The following is a 24,019-nucleotide window of genomic DNA, read 5'->3' as shown; positions in this document are numbered from 1 at the left end:
TCATGCACTTCCTACCTTTTGACAGAGAATACCAGCGCGCCCCGTTTGTAATACCATTCTCAAAGTAATCTCCACAGTTCCAACCTTGGTGCATCCAGCCATGTGCGAAGGAATAGGTTTTGGCTAACTGGAGAGAGTTAAGTAGGTATGTTAAACAAATGACAGTGAATTTAGAAAAACTGCAACTTGTTTAACATTGCTGACTACATGAATAACAAGATTTCTCTCTGCTATGCTTCTAAAGCGATACAAGCATTGATATGTAAGGTATCAGGCTTTTAGATCTGTGTGGTCTGTCAAATAATGCTATGTTCAGCCCTTCTGTTTACTTTAACACAGTAAGGCATACACACCAAACATTCTCTTATTTAATTCTGTCCCCTTGAATAGGCAAGCTGGCAAACTGCCTACTCCTGTTTTATTTCACTCTCCAGGGACTGGGTAAACTAAATGAACCTTTATGACACTTATCAGGGCTCCAAAAAACAAGAAGCAACATTTTCAGCTAAGAACTGTAGGCCTTCTGTTTTTCCCACCTGTGTTGTTTTGTTTACACTTATCAGGACTCCCTCTCTCTATGCTATTGAGGTAGCCACATTTTAGCATTAATATTATATAATAATATTAAAAGGTAGAGATCTTGTAAGGATTTCACCACCACACCCCATTTTATCATATATTATCAACAATGCATCCTTCATAATTAAGTGCAAGTCACTGAAAGTGGTCCATCGACTTGCACAGTTAGTCAGTTGCAATGTTAGTAAATTTTGCATGATGAATTGTCACACAATACCAAACAAAATCCATCCTTCCACCAATCCCATTTTTGTACATGAGGTGGGGGTGTCACTTCAACAGTGATGATCATCTACTGCCAAGGTTTACACCTCTGGGTAGTAGCCTTGTCACATCAATACTGAACTAAATACTTACCTATATTCTCCTTTAGTTTCGTCTATCTCATCTCCTTCCTTCCCATCACTTTTGTAACTTGCTAGTTCACTGTACTGGTTATTTTACTCACCATGTGAGTACCACAGCATATTAATTTTAAATATATGCGAGTACCAGAGTATATTAATTCTGAATACATGTGAGTACCACAGTATATTAATTCTGAATACTTGTGAGTACCATGGTATATTAATTCAGAATACTTGTGAGTACCACAGCACATTAATTCTGAATACATGTGAGTACCAAAGTATATTAATTCTGAATACTTGTGAGTACAAGCGTATAGTAATTATGAATACACGTGAGCATCACAGTATATTATGAATACATGTGAGTACCATAGTATATTAATTATGAATACATGTGAGTACCAGAGTATATTAATTATGAATATATGTGAGTACAAGAGTATATTGATTATAAATACATGTGAGTACCAGAGTATATTAATTATGAATACATGTGAGTACCAGAGTATATTAATTTTGAATTCATGTGAGTACCAGAGTATATTGATTATAAATACATGTGAGTACTAGAGTATATTAATTCTGAATACTTGTGAGCACCACAGTATATTAATTCTGAATACATGTGAGTACCAAAGTATATTAATTCTGAATACTTGTGAGTACCAGAGTATATTAATTCTAAATAAATGTGAGTACCACAGTATATTAATTATGAATACATGTGACTAACACAGTGTATTAATTCTGAATACACGTTAGTACCATAGTATAATAATTATGAATACTTGTATCACAGTATAGAAATTCTGAATAAATGTGAGTACCATAGTATATTAATTATGAATACATGTGAGTACCAGAGTATATTAATTATGAATACATGTGAGTAACATAGTATAAGTCTGAATACATGTGAGTACCACAGTATATTAATTCTGAATACATGTGCATACCATAGTATATTAATTATTAATACATGTGAGTACCATAGTATATTAATTATGAATACTTGTGAGTACTATAGCATATTAATTATGAATAAATGTATCATAGTATAATTATGAATATATGTGAGTACCAGAGTATATTAATTATGAATACATGTGAGTACCACAGTATATTGATTATAAATATGTGTGAATACCATAGTATATTAATTGTGAATACATGTGAGTACCAGAATATATTAATTATGAACACACGTGAGTACCAGAGTATATTGATTATAAATACCAGAGTATATTAATTATGAATACATGTGAGTACCAGAGTATATTGATTATAAATACTTGTGAGTACCATAGTATATTAATTATGAATGCATGTGAGTACCACTGTATATTAATTATGAATACATGAGTACCATAGTATATTAATTATGAATACATGTAAGTACCAGAGTGTATTAATTTTGAATACATGTTAGTACCATAGTATAATAATTATGAACACATGTGAGTATCACAATATATTAATTATGAATACGTTAGTACCCCAGTATATTAATTATGAATACGTGTGAATGACATAGTATACGTCTGAATACATGTGAGTGCCAAAGTATATTAATCCTGAATACATGTGAGTACCACAATATATTAATTCTGAATACTTGTGAGTACCCCAGTATATTAATTCTGAATACATGTGAGTACGACAGTATATTAATTCTGAATACATGTGAGTACCATAGTATATTAATTATGAATACATGTGAGTACCACAGTATATTAATTATGAATACATGTGAGTATCATAGTATATTAATTATGAATACATATACCAGAGTATATTAGTTATGAATACATGTGAGTAACATAGTATATTAATTTTGAATACATGAGTACCACAGTATAATAATTCTGAATACATGTGAGTACCACAATATACTAATTCTGAAAACATGTGAGTAACACAGTATATTAATTCTGAATACTTGTGAGTACCACAGTATATTAATTCTGAATACTTGTGAGTACCAGAGTTATTAATTCTGAATACTTGTGAGTACCACAGTATATTAATTCTGAATACTTGTGAGTACCACAGTATATTAATTCTGAATACATGTGAGTACCAAAGTATATTAATTCTGAATACTTGTGAGTACCAGAGTATATTAATTCTGAATAAATGTGAGTACCACAGTATATTAATTATGAATACATGTGACTAACACAGTGTATTAATTCTGAATACATGTTAGTACCATAGTATAATAATTATGAATACATGTATCACAGTATATAAATTCTGAATAAATGTGAGTATCATAGTATATTAATTCTGAATACATGTGAGTACGACAGTATATTAATTCTGAATACATGTGAGTACCATAATATATTAATTATGAATACATGTGAGTACCACAGTATATTAATTATGAATACATGTGAGTATCATAGTATATTAATTATGAATACATATGCCAGAGTATATTAGTTATGAATACATGTGAGTAACATAGTATATTAATTTTGAATACATGAGTACCACAGTATAATAATTCTGAATACATGAGTACCACAATATACTAATTCTGAAAACATGTGAGTAACACAGTATATTAATTCTGAATACTTGTGAGTACCACAGTATATTAATTCTGAATACTTGTGAGTACCAGAGTTATTAATTCTGAATACTTGTGAGTACCACAGTATATTAATTCTGAATACTTGTGAGTACCACAGTATATTAATTATGAATACATGTGACTAACACAGTGTATTAATTCTGAATACATGTTAGTACCATAGTATAATAATTATGAATACATGTATCACAGTATATAAATTCTGAATAAATGTGAGTATCATAGTATATTAATTATGAATACATGTGAGTACCAGAGTTTATTAATTATGAATACATGTGAGTAACATAGTATAAGTCTGAATACATGTGAGTATCACAGTATATTCATTCTGAATACATGTGCATACCATAATATATTAATTAATACATGTGAGTACCATAGTATATTAATTATGAATATATGTGAGTATCATAGTATATTAATTATGAATACATGTGAGTCCCAGAGTATATTAGTTATGAATACATGTAACGTGAGTACCACAGTATATTAATTCTAAATACATGTGAGTACCAGAGTATATTAATTCTGAATACTTGTGAGTACTATAGTATATTAATTATGAATACATGTGAGTGTCATAGTATATTAATTATGAATATATGTGAGTACTAGAGTATATTAATTATGAATACATGTGAGTACCACAGTATGTTGATTATAAATACATGTGAATACCATAGTATATTAATTATGAATACATGTGAGTACCAGAGTATATTAATTCTGAATACATGTGAGTACCAGAGTATAATGATTATAAATACATGTGAGTACCAGAGTATATTAATTATGAATACATGTGAGTACCACAGTATATTAATTATGAATACATGTGAGTACAACAGTATATTAATTGTGAATACATGTGAGTACCAAAGTATATTAATTATGAATACATGTGAGTACCAGAGTATATTAATTATGAATACATGTGAGTACCAGAGCATACTGATTATAAATACTTGTGAGTACCATAGTATATTAATTATGAATATATGTGAGTACCACTGTATATTAATTATGAATACATGAGTACCATAGTATATTAATTATGAATACATGTGAGTACCAGAGTGTATTAATTCTGAATACATGTTAGTACCATAGTATAATAATTATGAACACATGTGAGTATCACAGTATATTAATTCTGAATACATGTCGGTACCATAGTATATTAATTATGAATACACGTGAGTCCCCCTGTATATTAATTATGAATACATGTGAGTAACTTAGTATAAATCTGAATATATGTGAGTGCTAAAGTATATTAATTCTGAATACATGTGAGTACCACAGTATATTAATTCTGAATACTTGTGAGTACCCCAGTATATTAATTCTGAATACATGTGAGTACGACAGTATATTAATTCTGAATACATGTGAGTACCATAGTATATTAAATATGAATACATGTGAGTACCACAGTATATTAATTATGAATACATGTGAGTATCATAGTATATTAATTATGAATACATGTGAGTACCAGAGTATATTAGTTATGAAATCATGTGAGTAACATAGTATATTAATTTGAATATGTGAGTACCACAGTATAATTCTGAATACATGTGAGTACCACAGTATACTAATCCTGAATACTTGTGAGTACCACAGTATATTAATTCTGAATACTTGTGAGTACCAGAGTTATTAATTCTGAATACTTTTGAATACCACAGTATATTAATGCTGAATACTTGTGAGTACCACAGTATATTAATTCTGAATACATGTGAGTAACAAAGTATATTAATTATGAATACTTGTGAGTACCAGAGTATATTAATTCTGAATAAATGTGAGTACCACAGTATATTAATTATGAATACATGTGACTAACACAGTGTATTAATTCTGAATATATGTTAGTACCATAGTATAATAATTATGAATACATGTATCACAGTATATAAATTCTGAATAAATGTGAGTACCATAGTATATTAATTATGAATACATGTGAGTACCAGAGGATATTGATTATAAATACATGTGACTACCATGGTAAAGTAATTATGAATACATGTGAGTACCACAGTATATTAAATATGAATACATGTGAGTACCACAGTATATTAATTCTGAATACTTGTGAGTACCACAGTATATTAATTCTGAATACTTGTGAGTACCACAGTATATTAATTCCTGAATACACGTGAGTACCACAGTATATTAATTCTGAATACATGTGAGTAACATAGTATATTAATTCTGAATACATGTGAGTACCACAGTTTATTTATTCTGAATACATGTGAGTACCACAGTATACTAATTCTGAATACATGTGAGTACCACATTATATTAATTCTGAATACTTGTGAGTACCACAGTATATTAATTCTGAATACTTGTGAGTACCACATTTTATTAATTGTGAACACCTGTGAGTACCACAGTATATTAATTCTGAATAATTGAGTACCACAGTATATTAATTCTGAATACATGTACCAGTGTATAATTAATTCTGAATACTTGTAAGTACCAGAGTGTATTAATTATGAATACATGCGAGTACCATAGTATATTAATTATGAATACATGTACCAGAGTATATTAATTATGAATACATGTGAGTACCATAGTATATTGATTATAAATACATGTGAATACCATAATATATTAATTATGAATACATGTGAGTACCAGAGTATATTAATTCTGAATACATGTGAGTACCAGAGTATATTAATTCTGAATACATGTGAGTACCAGAGTATATTGATTATAAGTACATATGAGTACCATAGTGTATTAATTCTCAATACATGTGAGTACCATAGTATATTAATTATGAATACTTGTGAGTACTATAGTATATTAATTCTAAATACGTGAGTACCAGTGTATATTAATTCTGAATACATTTGAGTACCATAGTATATTGATTATAAATACATTTGAGTACCATAGTATATTAATTCTGAATACAGCATTGCTCTTCAGTGTAGTGAGTAACACTGATACATAATTTTCCTAATTTGATTTTTCTGCTTATTATTTTCACTTTTTACATCTTTTGTAAAATTTACACAAGTCTGCAAATGTATATATTGTGGGGACCGCTGTTTTTGATGATGAATGTTAAGCTAAAGACTGTTTGAAACTGACTGATACTTTTGCAGAAATGTTTCACTTTTAAAACTAGATGCAGTGTGTAGTTAGATATAATAATATAATAATAAAGGGGTGATGGGTGTCTTTACACTTGATGAAAAGAAGATTTAAATGGTTCTGTCAAAGTAGTGTTCAGTCAGTTGGCCTCAACTGAAAAGTCTTTGACTCAGCAGTCATAGCTTAGATGACCGATATCTTTACACTATACAGAGTAACAGGTCATTAGCCTATGGTGAGCAATGCAATATGCAGCTGTTATGCTGTGTGTTGTTAACTGTGAGATTTTCAATTTTTTTATGTCTGGCACTGTGGAATAATGCGCTAGTGATTACATCTCAGCTGTATTTCAGTAGTGGAGCATTTTTTTAAATTTATTTTAGTTTGTTAACCAGGTATGTGGACTGGTCGACAGACCCATTTCAACCATGATCTGTGCACCATGGTGCATTTACTCAGGATCTACATGTAAGAAAAAAAAAGACACTACTGTGTAAGACACAGAGATAAGGACCCTAACTGTGATATAAGTGCGTCAATTTTAAATCAGTAACTGATGAGTGAAATGGAACACAGAAATACGGCAAAATTTGAGTGATCATCCATCCATAGGGGAGAACATCTCAGCTCAGACCAGAGGCCTATGGATCGAAACTACTCCAGTTTGAGTAGAGAACAATTTACTGCACGAACAGACTACCTGTGGCAACGTTCTGTGTTGTTGTTATTGCTCAGCGGGCATGGACAAGACTAAGGGTGGGGTATATACAAAACAGCTGACACTGCTATGAGACAGATGATGACGGGGCTCACACTGATCTTCTATCTGCCTACTCCAAGACATTTAGACTCAGAAACTTCCTGCTCTGCAAAGCCATGGTCAGGGAGCAAGGGATTCAAGCGTCAGGGTGTTGGTTGAAAAAGACTGATAATGGACTCTGGGCATGGCAAATGACAGTCAGCAGTGAAGGTACATGCTGGAAGAAATGTGGAGCTAGGTCAACAGATAGACTTCAATGTTTTATGTAGTATGAAGGATCTTTATTTCCTTATATCCATCTTCCATATTTAATTCTGTCTTGTTTAACTTTTTTTCGGTCTATTTTTCTCTCTCTCTCTCTCTCTGTTGTTTCCTTCCTCTCATCTTCTGTTTCTATTCTTTATCTTCATAGTTGTCTTACTGAGTGCAAAATCTTCAAAAAAAAAAACTCCACCAAAAGAATGAATAAGGTATCCAGAAAGTTGTCCCTCTGCAACAGATAATGTTTATATCACGTCCTTTCCCTCGTGTAACCAAACTGCAGACTCTCTGCTCCATGTTCCCTTCACCACCTTGTTTTGTTGTCACCCAGGGTTTCTGTGCTAGTTACCCATCACTCTTGTGATGAAACACCTGCGAAATATATTTGTAACAAGCAAGTTCATGATAAATTTTTTACTTTGTTCATCTCAAAGTGATTCCTACTGTGCAGCCATATATTACAAATGCATAATTCAATATTCTATGTCTGAAGATTTTGAGCTTAAAGTGGTTTTGGCATGAAACAACAAAACTCCATATTTTATTGTACAAATCATTTTTATGCAAGTCCAAGCATAACATGAAACCACTTTCATAATTCAGAATCCACAACTGTTGCGGTCAGTGATACGCTGTCTCTAATTTGATATAATTACAAATTACTAATAATAGTAATGTTAGCATTAGAAGAAGGCAGTCTTCTGATTTGTTTACACCAGCTACATACATAAAATAAAACAGTTTGTACCTTTCTGAACATAACTAATCGAAACCTCAGACAAAATATTTATTTATTTAACATTTGTTAACTGGGAAAGTCCGACTTGGAATGAAGACAATTTTCAGCGGATGCCCAGGGAGAAAGGCTCCAGATGCATGTATTTGTAACGTGGGAAGAAACCAGAGCACCCAGAAGAAACCCACATAAATGCATGCGAGGACATGCAGACTCCGCACAGAATGCACCCTAGCCAAGAATCGAACTGGAGAACCTCTTGCTTTGAGGCGACAACGCTACAGCTGCACCACTGCACCGTCTGATATACTGCAAACTATGTTTTTTTGTCTGGTGTAATTTTGATCATGGTGCACAAGGTTTGCACAAATTTACTAAATAGAACTAAAATTCTGCTTTAATGCTGATACACACTGATTCACAGTACTTGTGATAGCCTTAAATGGGCATATTGTGAAGATTCTGAAGATGATGTTTTAGGTAACTGGCTACTCCAAACTATTCCTATGAGTGTGTGTGTGTGTGTGTGTGTGTGTGTGTTTGTGTGTGTGTGTGGTTGCATTTTGTGAATGGTGTTATGTGATGGATTTCTTTCAATATAAAGTCCATTGTGTTGAGCATATGCTGTTTCCAGGATATTCTCTGGCTTCCTTCACAGTAAACAAGATGATATTCAAAATGTATAGATGTAGAGGAGACAGACTTCAAAGATTCAGAACTTTTAACGTAACAACCTTCATTCATTTTTATTTTATTTATCATTTGTTAACCGGGAAAGTTCAACTTGGAATGAAGCCAATTTTCAGCGGAGGCTCAGGGAGAAATGCTCCAGACGCATGTCTTTGTAACGTGGGAGGAAACCGGAGCACCCGGAGGAAACTCACACAAACGCAGGGAGGACATGCAGAGTCCGCACAGAAGGCACCCCAGCTGAGACTCAAACAGGAGATCCTCGCTGTGAGGCAACAATGCTACCACTGCACCACTGCCCCATCCAATGTCCGTCCATTTATGATTAAGTTTCCAGTTTTATACAAAACATTCCAGTATTGTGGACAATGAGTGGACAGAAACATCTGAAACCCCAGGGCAAATCTATAATGAAATGTACAAGACTTGGAGAATCTATTTTCTTCCCATATACTATGTACCCATTGCAAAATTAGTCATGTATCACACTGATTTTTCCCTCATTAAAATAACGGTAAGAGAAAATATTTTTCACAGAGTCTGCCTTTGTAACATATTACTCCTACTATGTACGAACAGGTTTCTGCAAAAAGAAAAAAATAAATGTGAAAACTTGCTTTACTGCAAGACAAAATGCATACTCAAAGAAGATGCAGATTTTATTTTTATTTTTTTATTTATTTTCAGTTTGTTAACCGGGAAAGTCCATTGGGCCAAAATGAGCCCGTTTTCAATGGAGGCCCGGGGAGAAAGGCTCCATATACAATTATTACAAAGCTAATATCAACAAAGTTAAGTACAATACAATTTTCAAAACTACTAAAAACACAGTAATGTAGAAGACAGAATAATAACATTTGAGCAAGGTCTTGTAACAAAGCATTGAATGAAATTAAAACACAAGTATTTTGGAGTACATAAGTATAATTTGGAGTGCAGGCACTTATGTAGTTAAAGTTTCATGAGGTGAGAGGTAGAAAAAATTAGAGCAAGAGAGCAGAACAGTGAAAGGTGAATAGGCTGAGTTATGAGAAAGGAGAAAAAAGGATGGGGGATGATATAAAGGGAGTCAGGTGGGGTGAGAGCATGACCATTCCCAGTGAGAAGAGAGATAGGAATGAAGCATGGTCTTGAAGGTGGAGTGGTTTTGGGTTACTCAAATGTGTGTGGGGGGGTGAATTCCATAGACAAGCGAGGGAGAAAGACAGGAGAAATTGCCCAGATGCATGCAAGGGTTTGTAGACTTCAAGGAGCTTCTGGTTGCTGGACCTGAGTAGTCTGTCAGGATGATGCAAGGTGAGTATGGAGGAGAGGGAAGGACAGTTAGAGAGTTTGAAAATGAGTTTGTGAGCAGTTAACAGTTGAATGTAAGAGAGATAGTATGGGAGATCCAGCCAGTTCAAGGAGTGGAGAGCATCACAGTGGTGGGAGGAGGATTTGGTCCCAGTAGCAAACTTAGAGATTTTATTGTAGCAGAATGACAGCTTTGTCTTTAGGGAGGATTGAAGGATGGTAAGGGGAGGGGCTCCATACAAGAGAAAGGGGATGAGGTAGGAAATAGACAGCATATATTTGGAAGAGGGAGTGAGATAACGGCTGTGGCGATACAGCATTTTGAGCTTTTGGTGTGTTTTCTTAATGCTAGTTTGTATATGAATGTCAAACTTTAAATGTTCATCAGTGATAACACCTATTAGTTTTGTATGGGAGACTATTTCAATGGGAATCTTATTCTGACTGACTATGGAGAAGGAATTTTTACTGATAGAGGTGTTTTTAGATGGGGTAAAGATCATGATTTTGGTTTTGGATGCATTGAGAGCAAGGGGATTATTCAGCATGCAAGACTCTGTACAAGAGAAGGCATCTTGTGTTAGTTGCATGGTTTGGGAAGAGATTGAGCATAGCAAATTATGGTGGAATTGTCCACGTGTTGGACAAGTCTGGGATTAGGGATGCACTAATGAAGATGTTAAAAAGTAAGGGACCCAGTATAGAGCCTTGGGGAACTCCTGTTGGGGTGTGAAGGAAGGAAGAGGTACTATTGTTCCACTTGACGGCTTGCTGTCTATTAGAAAGGTAACTATAAAACCAGTTAACAGAGGAGGGGGAGAGATCGAGAAGAGAGTTTGGACAAGAGAAGTTTGTGGGAAACAGTACCAAAGGCCTTTGATAAGTCTAGGACAAGAGTAGATACAATGTTGCCAGAGTCTTGGGTACGGTTGATGATGTCAAGGAAGGAGAGAAGGGCAGTGGTAGCACTATGTCCAGGTCTAAATCCATGTTAAGTTGGAGAAAGAAGTTGATTGTCTAGGAGGTAGGGAATGAGTTGCAAATGTATGCATTTTTCAAGGACTTTTGAGATAGGGGACAGAATGGCTATAGGACGGAAGTTGGAAATTTCCATATTGTTGCCTCCTTTGTGGAGGGGAATGATGAACGCTTTCTTCCAGAGGAGGGGGCAAATAGGATTCTTGGATTGAACGGTTGATAAGTATGGTGATGGGAAGGGCTACGCCATCAGCAGCTAGCTTGAGAAAGTTAGATGGAAGGTTGTCTGGGGCATAAGAGCATGGTTTTAGTTTTAGTAGAAGTTTTTTTATGGTGTGCAGAGAGATGGGTTGTATGGTAAAGGAGGAGGAGATGAGTAGTGTTGATGCCAGTGGGGCTAGAGTTGAGGGTGGAGTAGAAGTGTTTTTGGAGAATGATGTGGTGAGTTTGGCTATTGAATCAATAAAGAAAGAATTGAATTGGGTAGCTAAGATGTGGTCTGGAGAGTTAGTGTCAGGGCAGGGATTGTCTTTTTTACCAGGAGAGAGGAGAGCAGATATACTGTTCTGAATTTTTCTGGGGTTGGATCTATGATTGTTTTGAAGCTTGGTGTAGTAGGACTTTCAGTCTAAAGCAATTTGTTTTATCACTTTATTACAGAGTTGCTTAAACTCAGCAAGGGTGTTAGGTGTTTTAGATTTATGGTAACACTTCCAAGATTTATCTCAGAGATGCAGGAGTGTAATAGTTGCTTTAGTTAGCCAAGGGGTGGATTTGGTTTTGATTCTTTTAGTTCTGGGGGGAGCGAAGCTATCTAGTAGGTTATTGAATGTAGTATTGAAGTATGTAACAACATCAAGAGGGATGATTTTTATAGGGTTCCAGTTCATACGTTTTAGTGAGTCAGAGAAAGCTAGAGGGTTGAAGTTTTTAGGGTACAATTTGTGATGTAGTTGTGGTGAAGATGGAGGGAGGATGGTGAGCAATGAGCAAAGGCAGGGAGATGATCGCTGAGGGAGTTGGGTAGGGTGCCGTTATCAGAAATGGAGTTGGGGTGAGAAACTAATATGCAGTCCAGAACACTACCAGAGTTATCTTTATTAAAAGTGGTAGAAGAGGTAATTATTTGCATGTAGTCGTAGAGCTGAGAAGGAAGAAGGAGCAGAAGAGACCAACAAAAACAATCAGTGATACAGGCACTCTTTAGCAGTCAAAGGTACTGACAAGCTCAGAGGTATGTTACTTATGAGTTAAGGTTTGGTCTAATTCAAGGGGAATTTAACAGGTCTGACAATTGTGCAAAAAACAAATGGAAAGGACAACAGGCCTTACAGCTGCAGAGAGCAGGTAAAAAGTATTGAAAGTTACCTAATACAATGAGTGGGAATATATCGCCACCTAGTGGCATTCCTGAGAAAAGTAAAATGTAGACTCTACTTATTACAGGGAGTGAAATGGCTGGAGGGGAGAGAGTTGGGAAAAGGGACTGCTGCAGAACTGCTAATGTGTACGCAGTGGGTTAGCAATATAAACACCTTAAAAATAAGCTTTAACAAAGAGTATTGCACATATGAGGGTTGGGAGGGTGGCCTAATGGTTAAGGTGTTTGCCTTACAAACACAAGGTGCAGGGTTTGAATCTCACAAGGGATAATTGGCTAGGCTTAAAATGGCTTGCAAGGGCAGCTAGCTTAGTACTAATCTATGAACCTATGAACCTATGAGCCTATAGGCAGATGGAGGGGGTTAATTTTCAGAGTGTCCCTGGATTTCTTCTTTGGGGAGGTATGTTCCTCAGTCTAAATGTAGCTGTAGAAGGGGGAAATCCGAGAGAAAAATACCCAAGCAAGCTGAAAAAGAGAGAGAGAGAAGTACTTTAATATAGAGGCATGGGAGAACTGGGAGAAGCAGTAACAGGATAGGCTGGAGAGATCCAGTTACATGTGATAAGTACAGCACAAAAAAAGGGGGATAGACAGTTCAGAACAGAAATATGAGAGCAGTTCCAGGGAGACATAAAAGCATTAGATGGAAGCAGTGCAGTTAAATTCAATGCAATAGGCAATGGATGCATATGCAAAAGTGAGTTGCTCTAGAACTAACAGCAGCAGGAACGTATTCACTATACAGTCAACATATACAAAAACAAGTTCCTCTATAAGAACTGGCAACAGCACCTTATTCACTTTGCAGATAACAGATTGCAGCAGCTAATGCATTTTACAGCCATAAGTAACCACAGCAGAAGTATTGCACACAAGGCATTAGTGTAGAAAATATTCTGTATATCTGCCCTTGGCCACACCAGTTGCAAGAATTAGTCAGGGGAACAACACATTAAGTGATTGGTGGTACTGCGTTTAGATCCTGTACATATTGGGGCTATCTGTATATCTCTAACTTCTGCTATATTAATAGGGGTGGTCAGACTGAATCGTTTAGTAATACTAGGGACGCTGAGTGCATGGTATCATAGTAGGGCTAAAAGATATTTTACAACACACTATATGGGAGGAAGGCACTGCTGGACATGCTCTAGGCATTATGTGCCATTGAAAAAATGGTACATTATTAAACTGTATTGCAGTAATCAGTTAGGTCTGGTAGCAAAGTAGAAATGCCGAATACTAAACAGGAGCATAGACTAAACACATAAAACGCCCACACACATTTAAGAGCGAGCTTAGATGAGCAGGCTCTGACCTGGCAGGATGTGGGTAAGGATATAGTACATATGCAGGATATATACATATAGGATAAATAAGCATTTGCCACACAGGAGCATGTGTTATATCACATTTAAATGTTCATACACATTAGGAGAAGGAGATACAACAAAGGTGGAGCAAGTCAGGCACAGAGCAAACAATGAGACCTGGCAACAGTAATTGTGTAATTACAGAGCAGTGAGACCAAAATATATTATACACACACATACAAAAGTAATCAGGCACTGTAACTTACCAGCAAGCACACAAGCAGTGCAGGCATTGTAACTTACTGGCGAGTGCACACGCAGTGTATTACAGCAGCGACTGAGGGAAAGAAATGTTAATTTAAAAAAAAAATGGCACCACAGTTAACACCACTATATATAGGCTTAGGGAGAGGAAGGGGAAGTAGAGGGGAGGGGACTGAGTGTAATGAGTGGAAGTGGGGGAATATCCAAAGGGAGACAATGCTGAGAAGGAGGAAGGAGCAGAAGAGACCAACAAAAACAATCAGTGATACAGGCACTCTTGAACACTCATAGGTACTGATAAGCTCAGAGGTATGTTACTTATGAGTTAAGGTTTGGTCTAATTCAAGGAGAACTGAACAGGCATGACAACTGTGCAAAAACAATGGGAAAGGACAACAGGCCTTACAGCTATAATGGCTGAAAGGGAGAGAGTTGGGAAAAGGGACTGCTGAAAAACTGCTACTGTGCACGTCATGGGTTAGCAATACAAACACCTTAAAAAATAAGTTTTAAAAAAGAGTATTGCAAATACACGCAGATGGATGGGGTTAATTTTCAGAATGTCCCTGTATTTCTTCTTTGGGGTGGTATGTTCCTCAGTCTAAATAGAGCTGTAGAAGGGGGAAACCTGAGAGAAAAATACCCGAGCGAGACGCAGATGGATGGGATTAATTTTCAGAATGTCTCTGTATTTCTTCTTTGGGGAGGTATGTTCTTCAGTCTAAATGGAGCTGTAGAAGGGGGAAACCCGAGAGAAAAATACCCGAGCAAGACACAGATGGAGGGGGTTAATTTTCCAAATATCCCTGTATTTCTATTTTGGGTAGGTATGTTCTTCAGTCTAAATGGAGCTGTAGAAGGGGGACACCCAAGAGAAAAATACCCGAATGAGATGCAGATGGAGGGGGTTAATTTTCACAATGCCCCTGTATTTCTTCTTTGGGGAGGTATGTTCCTCAGTCTAAATGGAGCTGGAGAAGCGGGAAAACCCGAGAAAAAAATACCAAAGTGAAACACAGATGGAGAGGGTTAATTTTCAGAATGTCCCTGTATTTCTTCTTTGACACAAATCTATAAAAACAGCAGTCACCAGTGGAATCCCCCAGGTTTCTCTCCTGTTTGGCATCTACTTTTTTGAAGTAAAAACCAATACCAAAGGGCTCTGTCTAACTAAATTTGCATATGACTACAAGCTAGTGGCAGTCATTGAATCCCACCTAGCTATCCTTCAGGAAAGTTTGTCCCAAATAAATAACTGGTGCCAAAATCATGGACTGAAACTAAATGCCAAAAAATGCATTACTGTATCCTTTGGGAAGTCATCTATCCCAGGGAACTATCACATTAACAATACTCCCCGAAGAAGTGACCCGTTTGTTCAGGATTTGGGAACTTATGTAGACAGTGACCTAATTTTGACCAACATGTTTCCAATACTGTAAGAGAGTCCTCCTATATTGCACAGCTTATAAACAACAGGATTGTGTCTTGATCTAGGGACATCATTATTACCTTTTACTCAGCCCCCATTAGGCAAATCACTGAATATAATGCCCCCTTTGGCATGTATCTGACCAAACCCACGCAACAACTGGGATGCCCACAGAGATAGTTTAATAAACGGATACAAGGCTTAAGTAACAAGTCCTACATGGACTGACTTAAAGCCCAGTCACTATACTTAGTATCCTTCAGACTCCTAAGAGGTGAGCTGTTTCTGGCATACAAGGCATCCTCCAACCCAATACTGATGGATTTGCTGGGCATCACCGAGACAAATGGCATGAGAAATCCTCAGTCCAGGGACCTAAACCTCTTCTGTAATATCAACAAAATGGTTTGGAGGGACAGGTGTATCTAGCAGAGGTTACCACTGCACTGTAATAGATTCCCCATCCACATAAAACAAAACTCATTCCTGCCATATTCAAACACAGCTTAGATCTATGGATGGGAAAGAGATAATTTAACCCAGGACTGCCCCATGTGCTACTAACACACAGAGGAGGCTACTAAATTCTGTATCCCATGCATGGGCCACCTCAGATTATCTATGGTGTGATCCCAGTTATTTTCATTAGGGGTAATATATAGTTATTGACCAGATGGGTAAGGCCAGTCTCTAAGCAAATGGGACAGGTTAATTTGAGCACAAAAAGGGAAACTGGCTAGGCTTAAAATGGCCCATAGGGGCAGCTAACCTAGTTCTTACCTATGAATCTATGAACAGAATTGTTGTCTTTTATTCAGAAACAATAAAAAAAATCCTGGTGTCATTACTTATGTCTGATTGTCTAGCAATAGAAAATAAACATATTTTCACTGCACATATGGGTAATTTCAGTGGGTTTAAAATCTTTGGTAAACTACAGCTGTGTATCTGGGCAACCATTTTCCTACCTACATATACGTCGGGCCGCCACACTAGGCTACATTAATTTAATAATTTTGTACCTGTCATCTTATGTACATTTGTATGTGTCATGCAGAAGGAGATTGGTAGTTTATTCAGTCTGATGAACCTTTTGCACATCCACAAAACAAATAGCATCACTACTACACTGAAAGATCTAAATTTTGCTTGCAACATAAGTAGGACATGTTGAAGAGACAGATATGTTATTTCAGAAAATTCTCTTCCTCTGGAACAGGCTCCCCATCCATGTTAAACAAAGTCCCTCCCTAACCCTATTTAAGCTTAACTTGGTCCACTGAATGAGAAACTGAAAATTCATCCCTGGTCTGACACCGATGTCTCTAATGGACAGAGGCAGTCAGTAAATCAAGTTGTAACCAACACTGACCTGTATATAAACGTCTAAAACATATAACATGTGGGACACATTTGGGTTGCATGGCTAGGCTTATAAAGGTCCTAGTAGTCATGAGACATGTTTATACCTATGCACTTATTTAGCCTGTCCAACTGATGCAGCTCCTAGCAGATGCCATCCCTTCTGCTCCACCTAGCCATGCCTTTCTTAATTTTACCATAGTCCTAGGCTTCGTTACCCAATCTAGTGGCCCATTTAAATTTGTAAGTCATGATATTAGTACAAAATACTTTCACATGTAATGAATAAGTCAAGTCCTCTATGGTTTCAATTTGTGGAATGCCTGGTGAAATTCTGAGGGACCTAACTGTCAGCTTTGAACATGGTAGAGTGTATATTAAGTCAAAGCTGCTGGTGCCCCCCCCCTACTGTGTGGTACAGCGATCTTGGAGTTATAAGAAGAGTGTATGTGATGGCTACAACATCAGGGATTCAGTGACACAAACCCCCCTACAAAATATTTTAATAGTGCAATAGCAAATGTCAAAACCTGCTCTTTTGTCATTTGAATTGCAGTTGACTTTTGGAGAGTTGGGATCTGCCATTTCAGGTCACACACATATGACAAGGAACTCAGGCCCTGGTGTCTCTTCAAGCTTTATCCTCCTTCTCTAACTTTAGCCCCTTTCATTTCCCAGTGACCACTTTGTAGAACAATATTATGTCTAGAAATCCATTCTGGCCTGATTTTCATGTGGCTGTCCTTGTACACTGATCCCTATCCCCCTTACTATCCTTATTAATGTGTGCTGACCCTAACCCTGTCTCTCTCCCTAACCCTAACTCTATACCTTATCTTCGGAAAGACCCTTTCCTTTACACTACCACTATTCAAACAAGCATGTCTGAAGTTAGTGGTAGGGTTTTATTAACTGATTGACTGACAGGAAAACAAAATTGTTTGCTTTCATTTTGTGGTTGGTTGTTGTTGTTTTTTTTTTACTATGTATACTTTTTAAGTGCCACCTTTACGGCGATGCTTGTGATTTTCAATGCTTAACATATACTCATCATCGGATACAACAGGTTGTGATACAGAAATATTTTATTGCTCAAAATCCAAACGATCATATAGTTTTCCAAGATAAAACCTAATTCTAAATGTCAAATGTCTATTTTTTTTCATTACACCTGAGAAGTCAAAATCATATCTGGAATTAAATTCTCTTTAGATCTGAGACAAACTATATGACTTCAATTTCAAAGCAACTTTTCATTCATTAAGGAAAGAAATTAGATGTAGTAGTAGATAAATTGGGCCTCCACAAATAAGAACAATCCAAAATAAAATACTGGTAGGCACCAAACCACAGCAGATAAAAACATAAAAACTTTATTCATAGATAAATAAAAGGTGAGCGCTTTCGCAGCCAAAGCTGCTTCATCAGACAGTGAATAATTCCATACACTAGCGTTTAAACTCATTCTGTCCAATCACATTCTCATTTCAGTTAATTGCATAGCAGTTCAATTAGTCAGTCACAATCACTTAAAGGGCAGTATAACATTATTATGACCACATAAAAAACAGTTAAAAACTCCAGGTAAAAACCAAAACATATTCACCTATTTAAGGGTCTATTAATTAATACAGGTTTAATAGACATCTTATCGTTCAGTCCCTTTCCCATAGCTGCACGCATCTGAATGATGCATTCTAGTTCTTTTGTCTCAACTATGGGAAAGGGACTGAATGATAAGATGTCTATTAAACCTGTATTAATTAATAGAACCTTAAATAGGTGAATATGTTTTGCTTTTTACCTGGAGTTTTTAAATGTTTTTCATGTGCTTGTACGTGTATTTCACAATATGCTCCACAAACAGTCCGTAGTGAAATCAAGAAACAGCAATTTATTGACAAAGTTTAGCACTTTCATCCCTCCTTCTATGCTCTGGGACATCATCAGAACTTATGGAAAGGAAGTGAGGTCACCATTAAATACATTCCCTTATTAATAAATCAACCAATTAACACTGTCATATACTTAAAACAATACATTCACAACATAATTGTGAATTAAATAGCAATTAAATACATGCATCAAATAAAATTAAAAAAAATGTTATAACAATTAAAAATTGAAAAGTTTGTTTATAAAACCAACGAGATATATATATATATATATATATATATATATATATATATATATATATATATATATATATATATATACTTCATGTTTAGTTGTAGTTTTTTATAGCCTTAAAGCTTTTCTTTTCAATACTGGTAATAATGAAAAATGTTCATTTAGACCAAGAACATGAATGTATTGTTTTAAGTATATGACAGTGTTAACTGGTTGATTTTCCATAAGTTCTGATGATGTCTCAGAGCATAGAAGGACGGATGAAAGCGCTAAACTTTGTCAATAAATTGCTGTTTCTTGATTTCACTACGAACAGTTTGTGGAGCTTATTGTGAAGTACATGTACAAGCACTTTTTTGTATTTATTTGTTTCATTTGTGCTTGTTTCCAAACGGTTTTGGTGGATTTCCTGGTATTTTTTTCCGATTGGTCTTGTATACTTCACGGCCGACACAGCCTGCTTTTTACTCAGTGGTTTCTCAATTTCATTTTCAAGTTTTGGTAGACTGTTACCGTATTGGTACACCTGTTGACGGATTTCATGGAAGAAACCATTGTATATGTTAGAGGAGCGTCACCATCATCTTTGGACAATACACCCGCTATTTTCAGAAATAAGTCTGTGAATAGTAATGTTCCAGGTGATATGGATTTGGCTAAAATCATTTCGATGCTTTCCAAACAAGTTTCGGAATTAAACAAAAAAGTTGACTTGTTATATAATTCAAAAAATCAGGAAAGTCTATACGACATAAGAAGGAAAGAATCGACTGTCCCCAATGGAGGTGCAACCAAACAGGGAACTCTTAATGAACATGCACATGGTAATTCAGTCTTGGGTCATAGGATTACCATTAACACACCAACTAAATGAAGTACTGTGGTCGGAAACAAGCCATTTCGTTATAAAGACTGGATCAAAAATGACATTTGTTTTCCCAATAGTGGAGCAAAACAATTAGCTGGCCGTGGATTCAAGACTTTTAACACATCTTTAAAGACTTTGAGAACCTCTTATTTAAGGTACGTAACATTCAGTGTGACAACCTCTTCCTTGAAGGGAGTTTAAAGAAAAGACACGTACCTAAGGGGTTAAGAATCTTCAAGTTTCCTAACGACATGACTAAGTCAGATTGTAACACTGACAAGCTTTTTGCTTTGTTCGACCATTTTGGTCTGGAATTTATAGGCTTTACTATTAAAACAAATAACAACTGTATTAAAAATATGTTGGATGAATTAGAGAAACTCAACAAAGTTTTGGTTAATGATTTGTTGTTTAGTGTCAACACTGTCAGTTATGAAAGCATTTTTGAAAAAGTGGAAAGAAATGTTTGTGTCAATCTAGAAATCATCATCATCTTTCGGCTTTTCCCGTTAGGGGTCGCCACAGCGGATCATCTCTTTCCATTTCTTCCTATCCTCTGCATCTTGCTCTGTCACATCAACTGCCTGCATGTCCTCTCTCACCACGTCCATAAACCTTATCTTAGGCCTTCCTCTTTTCCTCTTACCTGGCAGCTCCATCCTTAGCATCTTTTTCCCAATATACCCATCATCCCTCCTTAGCACATGTCCAAACCAATGCAATCTCATCTTTCTTGCTTTGTCTCCAAACTGTCCAACATGAGCTGACCCTCTAATATACTGATTCCTAATGCTATCCATCCTAGTCACACCGAGTGCAAATCTTAACATCTTTAACTCTGCCACATCCAGCTCTGACTCCTGCCTTTCTGTCAATGCCACTGTCTCCAACCCATATAACATAGCTGGTCTCACTACCCTCTTGTAGACCTTCCCTTTCATTCTTACTGGTACCCGTCTGTCACAAATCACTCCTGACACTCTTCTCCACCCACTCCATCCTGCCTGTACTCTCTTCTTCACCTCTCTTCCACACTCACCATTACTCTGAACTGTTGATCCCAAGTACTTAAACTCGTCCACCTTTACCAACTCTACTCCCTGCATCCTCACCATTCCTCTACCCTCCCTCTCATTTACACACATATATTCTGTCTTAGCCCTGCTGACCTTCATTCCTCTGCTCTCTAGAGCATATATCCACCTCTCTAGAGTCTCCTCAACCTGATTCCTACTCTCACTACAGATCACAATGTCATCTGCAAACATCATAGTCCACGGGGCCTCCTGTCTGATCTCATCTGTCAACCTGTCCATCACCACTGCAAATAAGAAAGGACTCAGAGCTGATCCTTGATGTAATCCTACCTCCACCTTAAATGGATCTGTCACTCCCACTGCAGTCCTCACCACTGTCACACTACCCTCGTACATATCCTGTACCACTCTTACATACTTCTCTGCCACTCCCGACTTCCTCATACAATACCACAACTCTTCTCTAGGCACCCTGTCATATGCTTTCTCCAAGTCTACAAAGACACAATGCAACTCCTTCTGACCTTCTCTGTATTTCTCCAATAACACTCTCAGAGCAAACATTGCATCTGTAGTGCTCTTTCCTGGCATGAAACCATACTGCTGATCACTAATCATCACCTCCCTTCTTAACCTAGCTTCTACTACTGTTTCCCATAATTTCAAGCTGTGACTGATCAGTTTTATCCCTCTGTAGTTACTGCAGCTCTGCACATCACCCTTATTCTTAAAGATAGGAAAAGTAAAAAGCTTTTAAGGGATGAGGCTGATTACACCAAGAAACAGGTGTACCCTCTACCAAAATCTTTTTTTTTTCTGAAGTAAATGATGTCCCTTGTATTAATAATGAAAGGGGGAGGGATGGATAGGGATTCACAAGAAGAGTGCCTTGTGAATGACAACAATGAATATGAAGATAATTTTGATTACCCTAATGATGATTATGATACTAACTACCCCCCCTCCTTAAGAAGATCTGAATGAATTGAGAATCAAAATAAACAAAAGGCTTTTTTTAGGGTTTCAAAATCCTCCCAGGGAATACAGGGGGAAGAACAGAGGTGGTTACAGAAACACTCACAGATGAATACAAAAATTTGACAGTAATGTTAACATTAAAGTTGAGGGCAATTGCCACTCATTTGAGGGTTATAATATATTTAACTACATTGACTACTTAGTTGATCACACTTTCTTTTCCATTTTTAAAAAAGGTTTCTAATAAGCCCCTAGTTTTAGGTTGGACATTGTTGACGGTATTACAGAGCTTAAACTCTACATGAGGAAGTTAAATTTTAGGATTTTATTTAAAGGGCAAGAGGTCAGTACCCAGGCTGATGGTTTTAAGAAAAAGAGTTGTTTCAACCCCTTATTACATCCTATAGTTCAAGCATTTGAAAAAGCATGTGAATGTGACATTCAAAATGCATTTAATGGTACTACGAGGACAAAAAATGTTTTAACTTTAACAAGGAGAAATATCATTTGATGGAGAGGCTTAGACAAGACAATTCAATGAGAATTATGAAGCCCAACAAGGATGGTGGTGTAGTTTTGTTCAATTATATTGATTATGTCAACCAACTTTCTCAAATTTTTTCAGATACAGATAAATATCAGGTAGCTTCCTGTAATGAAGTCTTAATAGTTCATAAAAAGATAGAACTTTTCTTAGAAGATTCTTTGTTTCAGAGAGCTATAGCTGAAGAATTATTTGATTTTTTGAAATCACAACATCCAACTACACCAGTGGCCTTCGGTATTCCAAAGGTAGATAAGTCTATTGTACAACCTCCCTTTAAAGATATAGTATTACTTATTCATTAAGTATTTTCATTGATAGAAAAACTATATCAAGGATGTTGATTATTTACTTCTTGATTCATGGGATTTCGTGTCTAAATTTAAAAATGAATGGAATTCCGATAAAGGAATCAGGAGTACAGTTGATGTGGCTGATTTGTTTACGTCAATTCCACACCATGAAGATTTGGAATTATTTTACGAGGCAATTAGAGCTCTGACCACTTTAAACAAAACTATGATTAATTTCATCACGACCTCCATGGAATATATTTTGTTTAGTAACTATTTTTTTGTTTGTAGGTGAACATTACAAACAAGTACAAGGTGTTGCGATGGGAGCCACATGTGCCTCTGTATACGCAAATATGGTTCTTTTTGCCTAGGAGAAGAAATATATTTTCTCTAGCCCTTTCAAAGAAGACTGGTTTAGTTACTTCCGTTATTTGGATGACATTTTTATTATGTGGAAATATCATGAAGATAGAGTTAAAGAGTTCGTTAATTACATTAACCAAATCACCACTTTTTTAAATTTACTTTAGAACATTCATTAGATAGCATTAACTTTTTGGACATATTCATTTCAAAGGACAAGGAAAAGGGCATTTTCACATCAACTATTTTTAGAAAATCCTCATTTTCCAATGCTTATTTAAATTTCCAGAGTTGCCACCCATTTACCACAAGAAAAATATTTATAAAGGGCAACTTATTAGGGCTGCAAGAATGTGTTCCACTGAGGAATTATTTTTGAAAGAAGTAGAATATATTTTACTTATGTTCAAAAACAGAGGATATTCTGACACATTATTGTTAAAAACAACCAATAGTGTAATTGATTATCGGGGTACTAAGTACAACTCTCTTTTTTGTAGTGGCACAGCTACTTCACATCTTGTTCCCTCAACACACGGCTCTAGATTTAGTTTGAGTATGGTGATTCCTTTTGGCGAAGGTGAAAAGATTATGAAATCTATTATCAGGAAAAATTGGAACATTTTAAAGGGTGATTCAGAAATATTTAATGTGGTGGGAC

General features: G+C 36.0%; 1 protein-coding gene across 1 annotated transcript in view; it reads right to left on the bottom strand.

The window, feature by feature from the left end:
* The window catches only part of CPN1 (carboxypeptidase N subunit 1), a 549,032-nt gene that overhangs the window by 210,458 nt on the left and 314,555 nt on the right, over window positions 1-24,019 (bottom strand). The window contains exon 5 of the mRNA XM_044056935.1: window positions 16-127. Coding sequence (XP_043912870.1) covers window positions 16-127 — 112 coding nt within the window. The remainder of the gene's footprint in view (window positions 1-15; window positions 128-24,019) is intronic.

This window comes from Protopterus annectens, chromosome 14.part0, assembly GCF_019279795.1.
Source record: "Protopterus annectens isolate FY-2018-M chromosome 14.part0, PAN1.0, whole genome shotgun sequence".
In the NCBI taxonomy this organism is placed as follows: domain Eukaryota; kingdom Metazoa; phylum Chordata; order Ceratodontiformes; family Protopteridae; genus Protopterus; species Protopterus annectens.
Note: the sequence above shows the minus strand (reverse complement) of the source record. Positions and strands in the feature narration are given on the sequence as shown.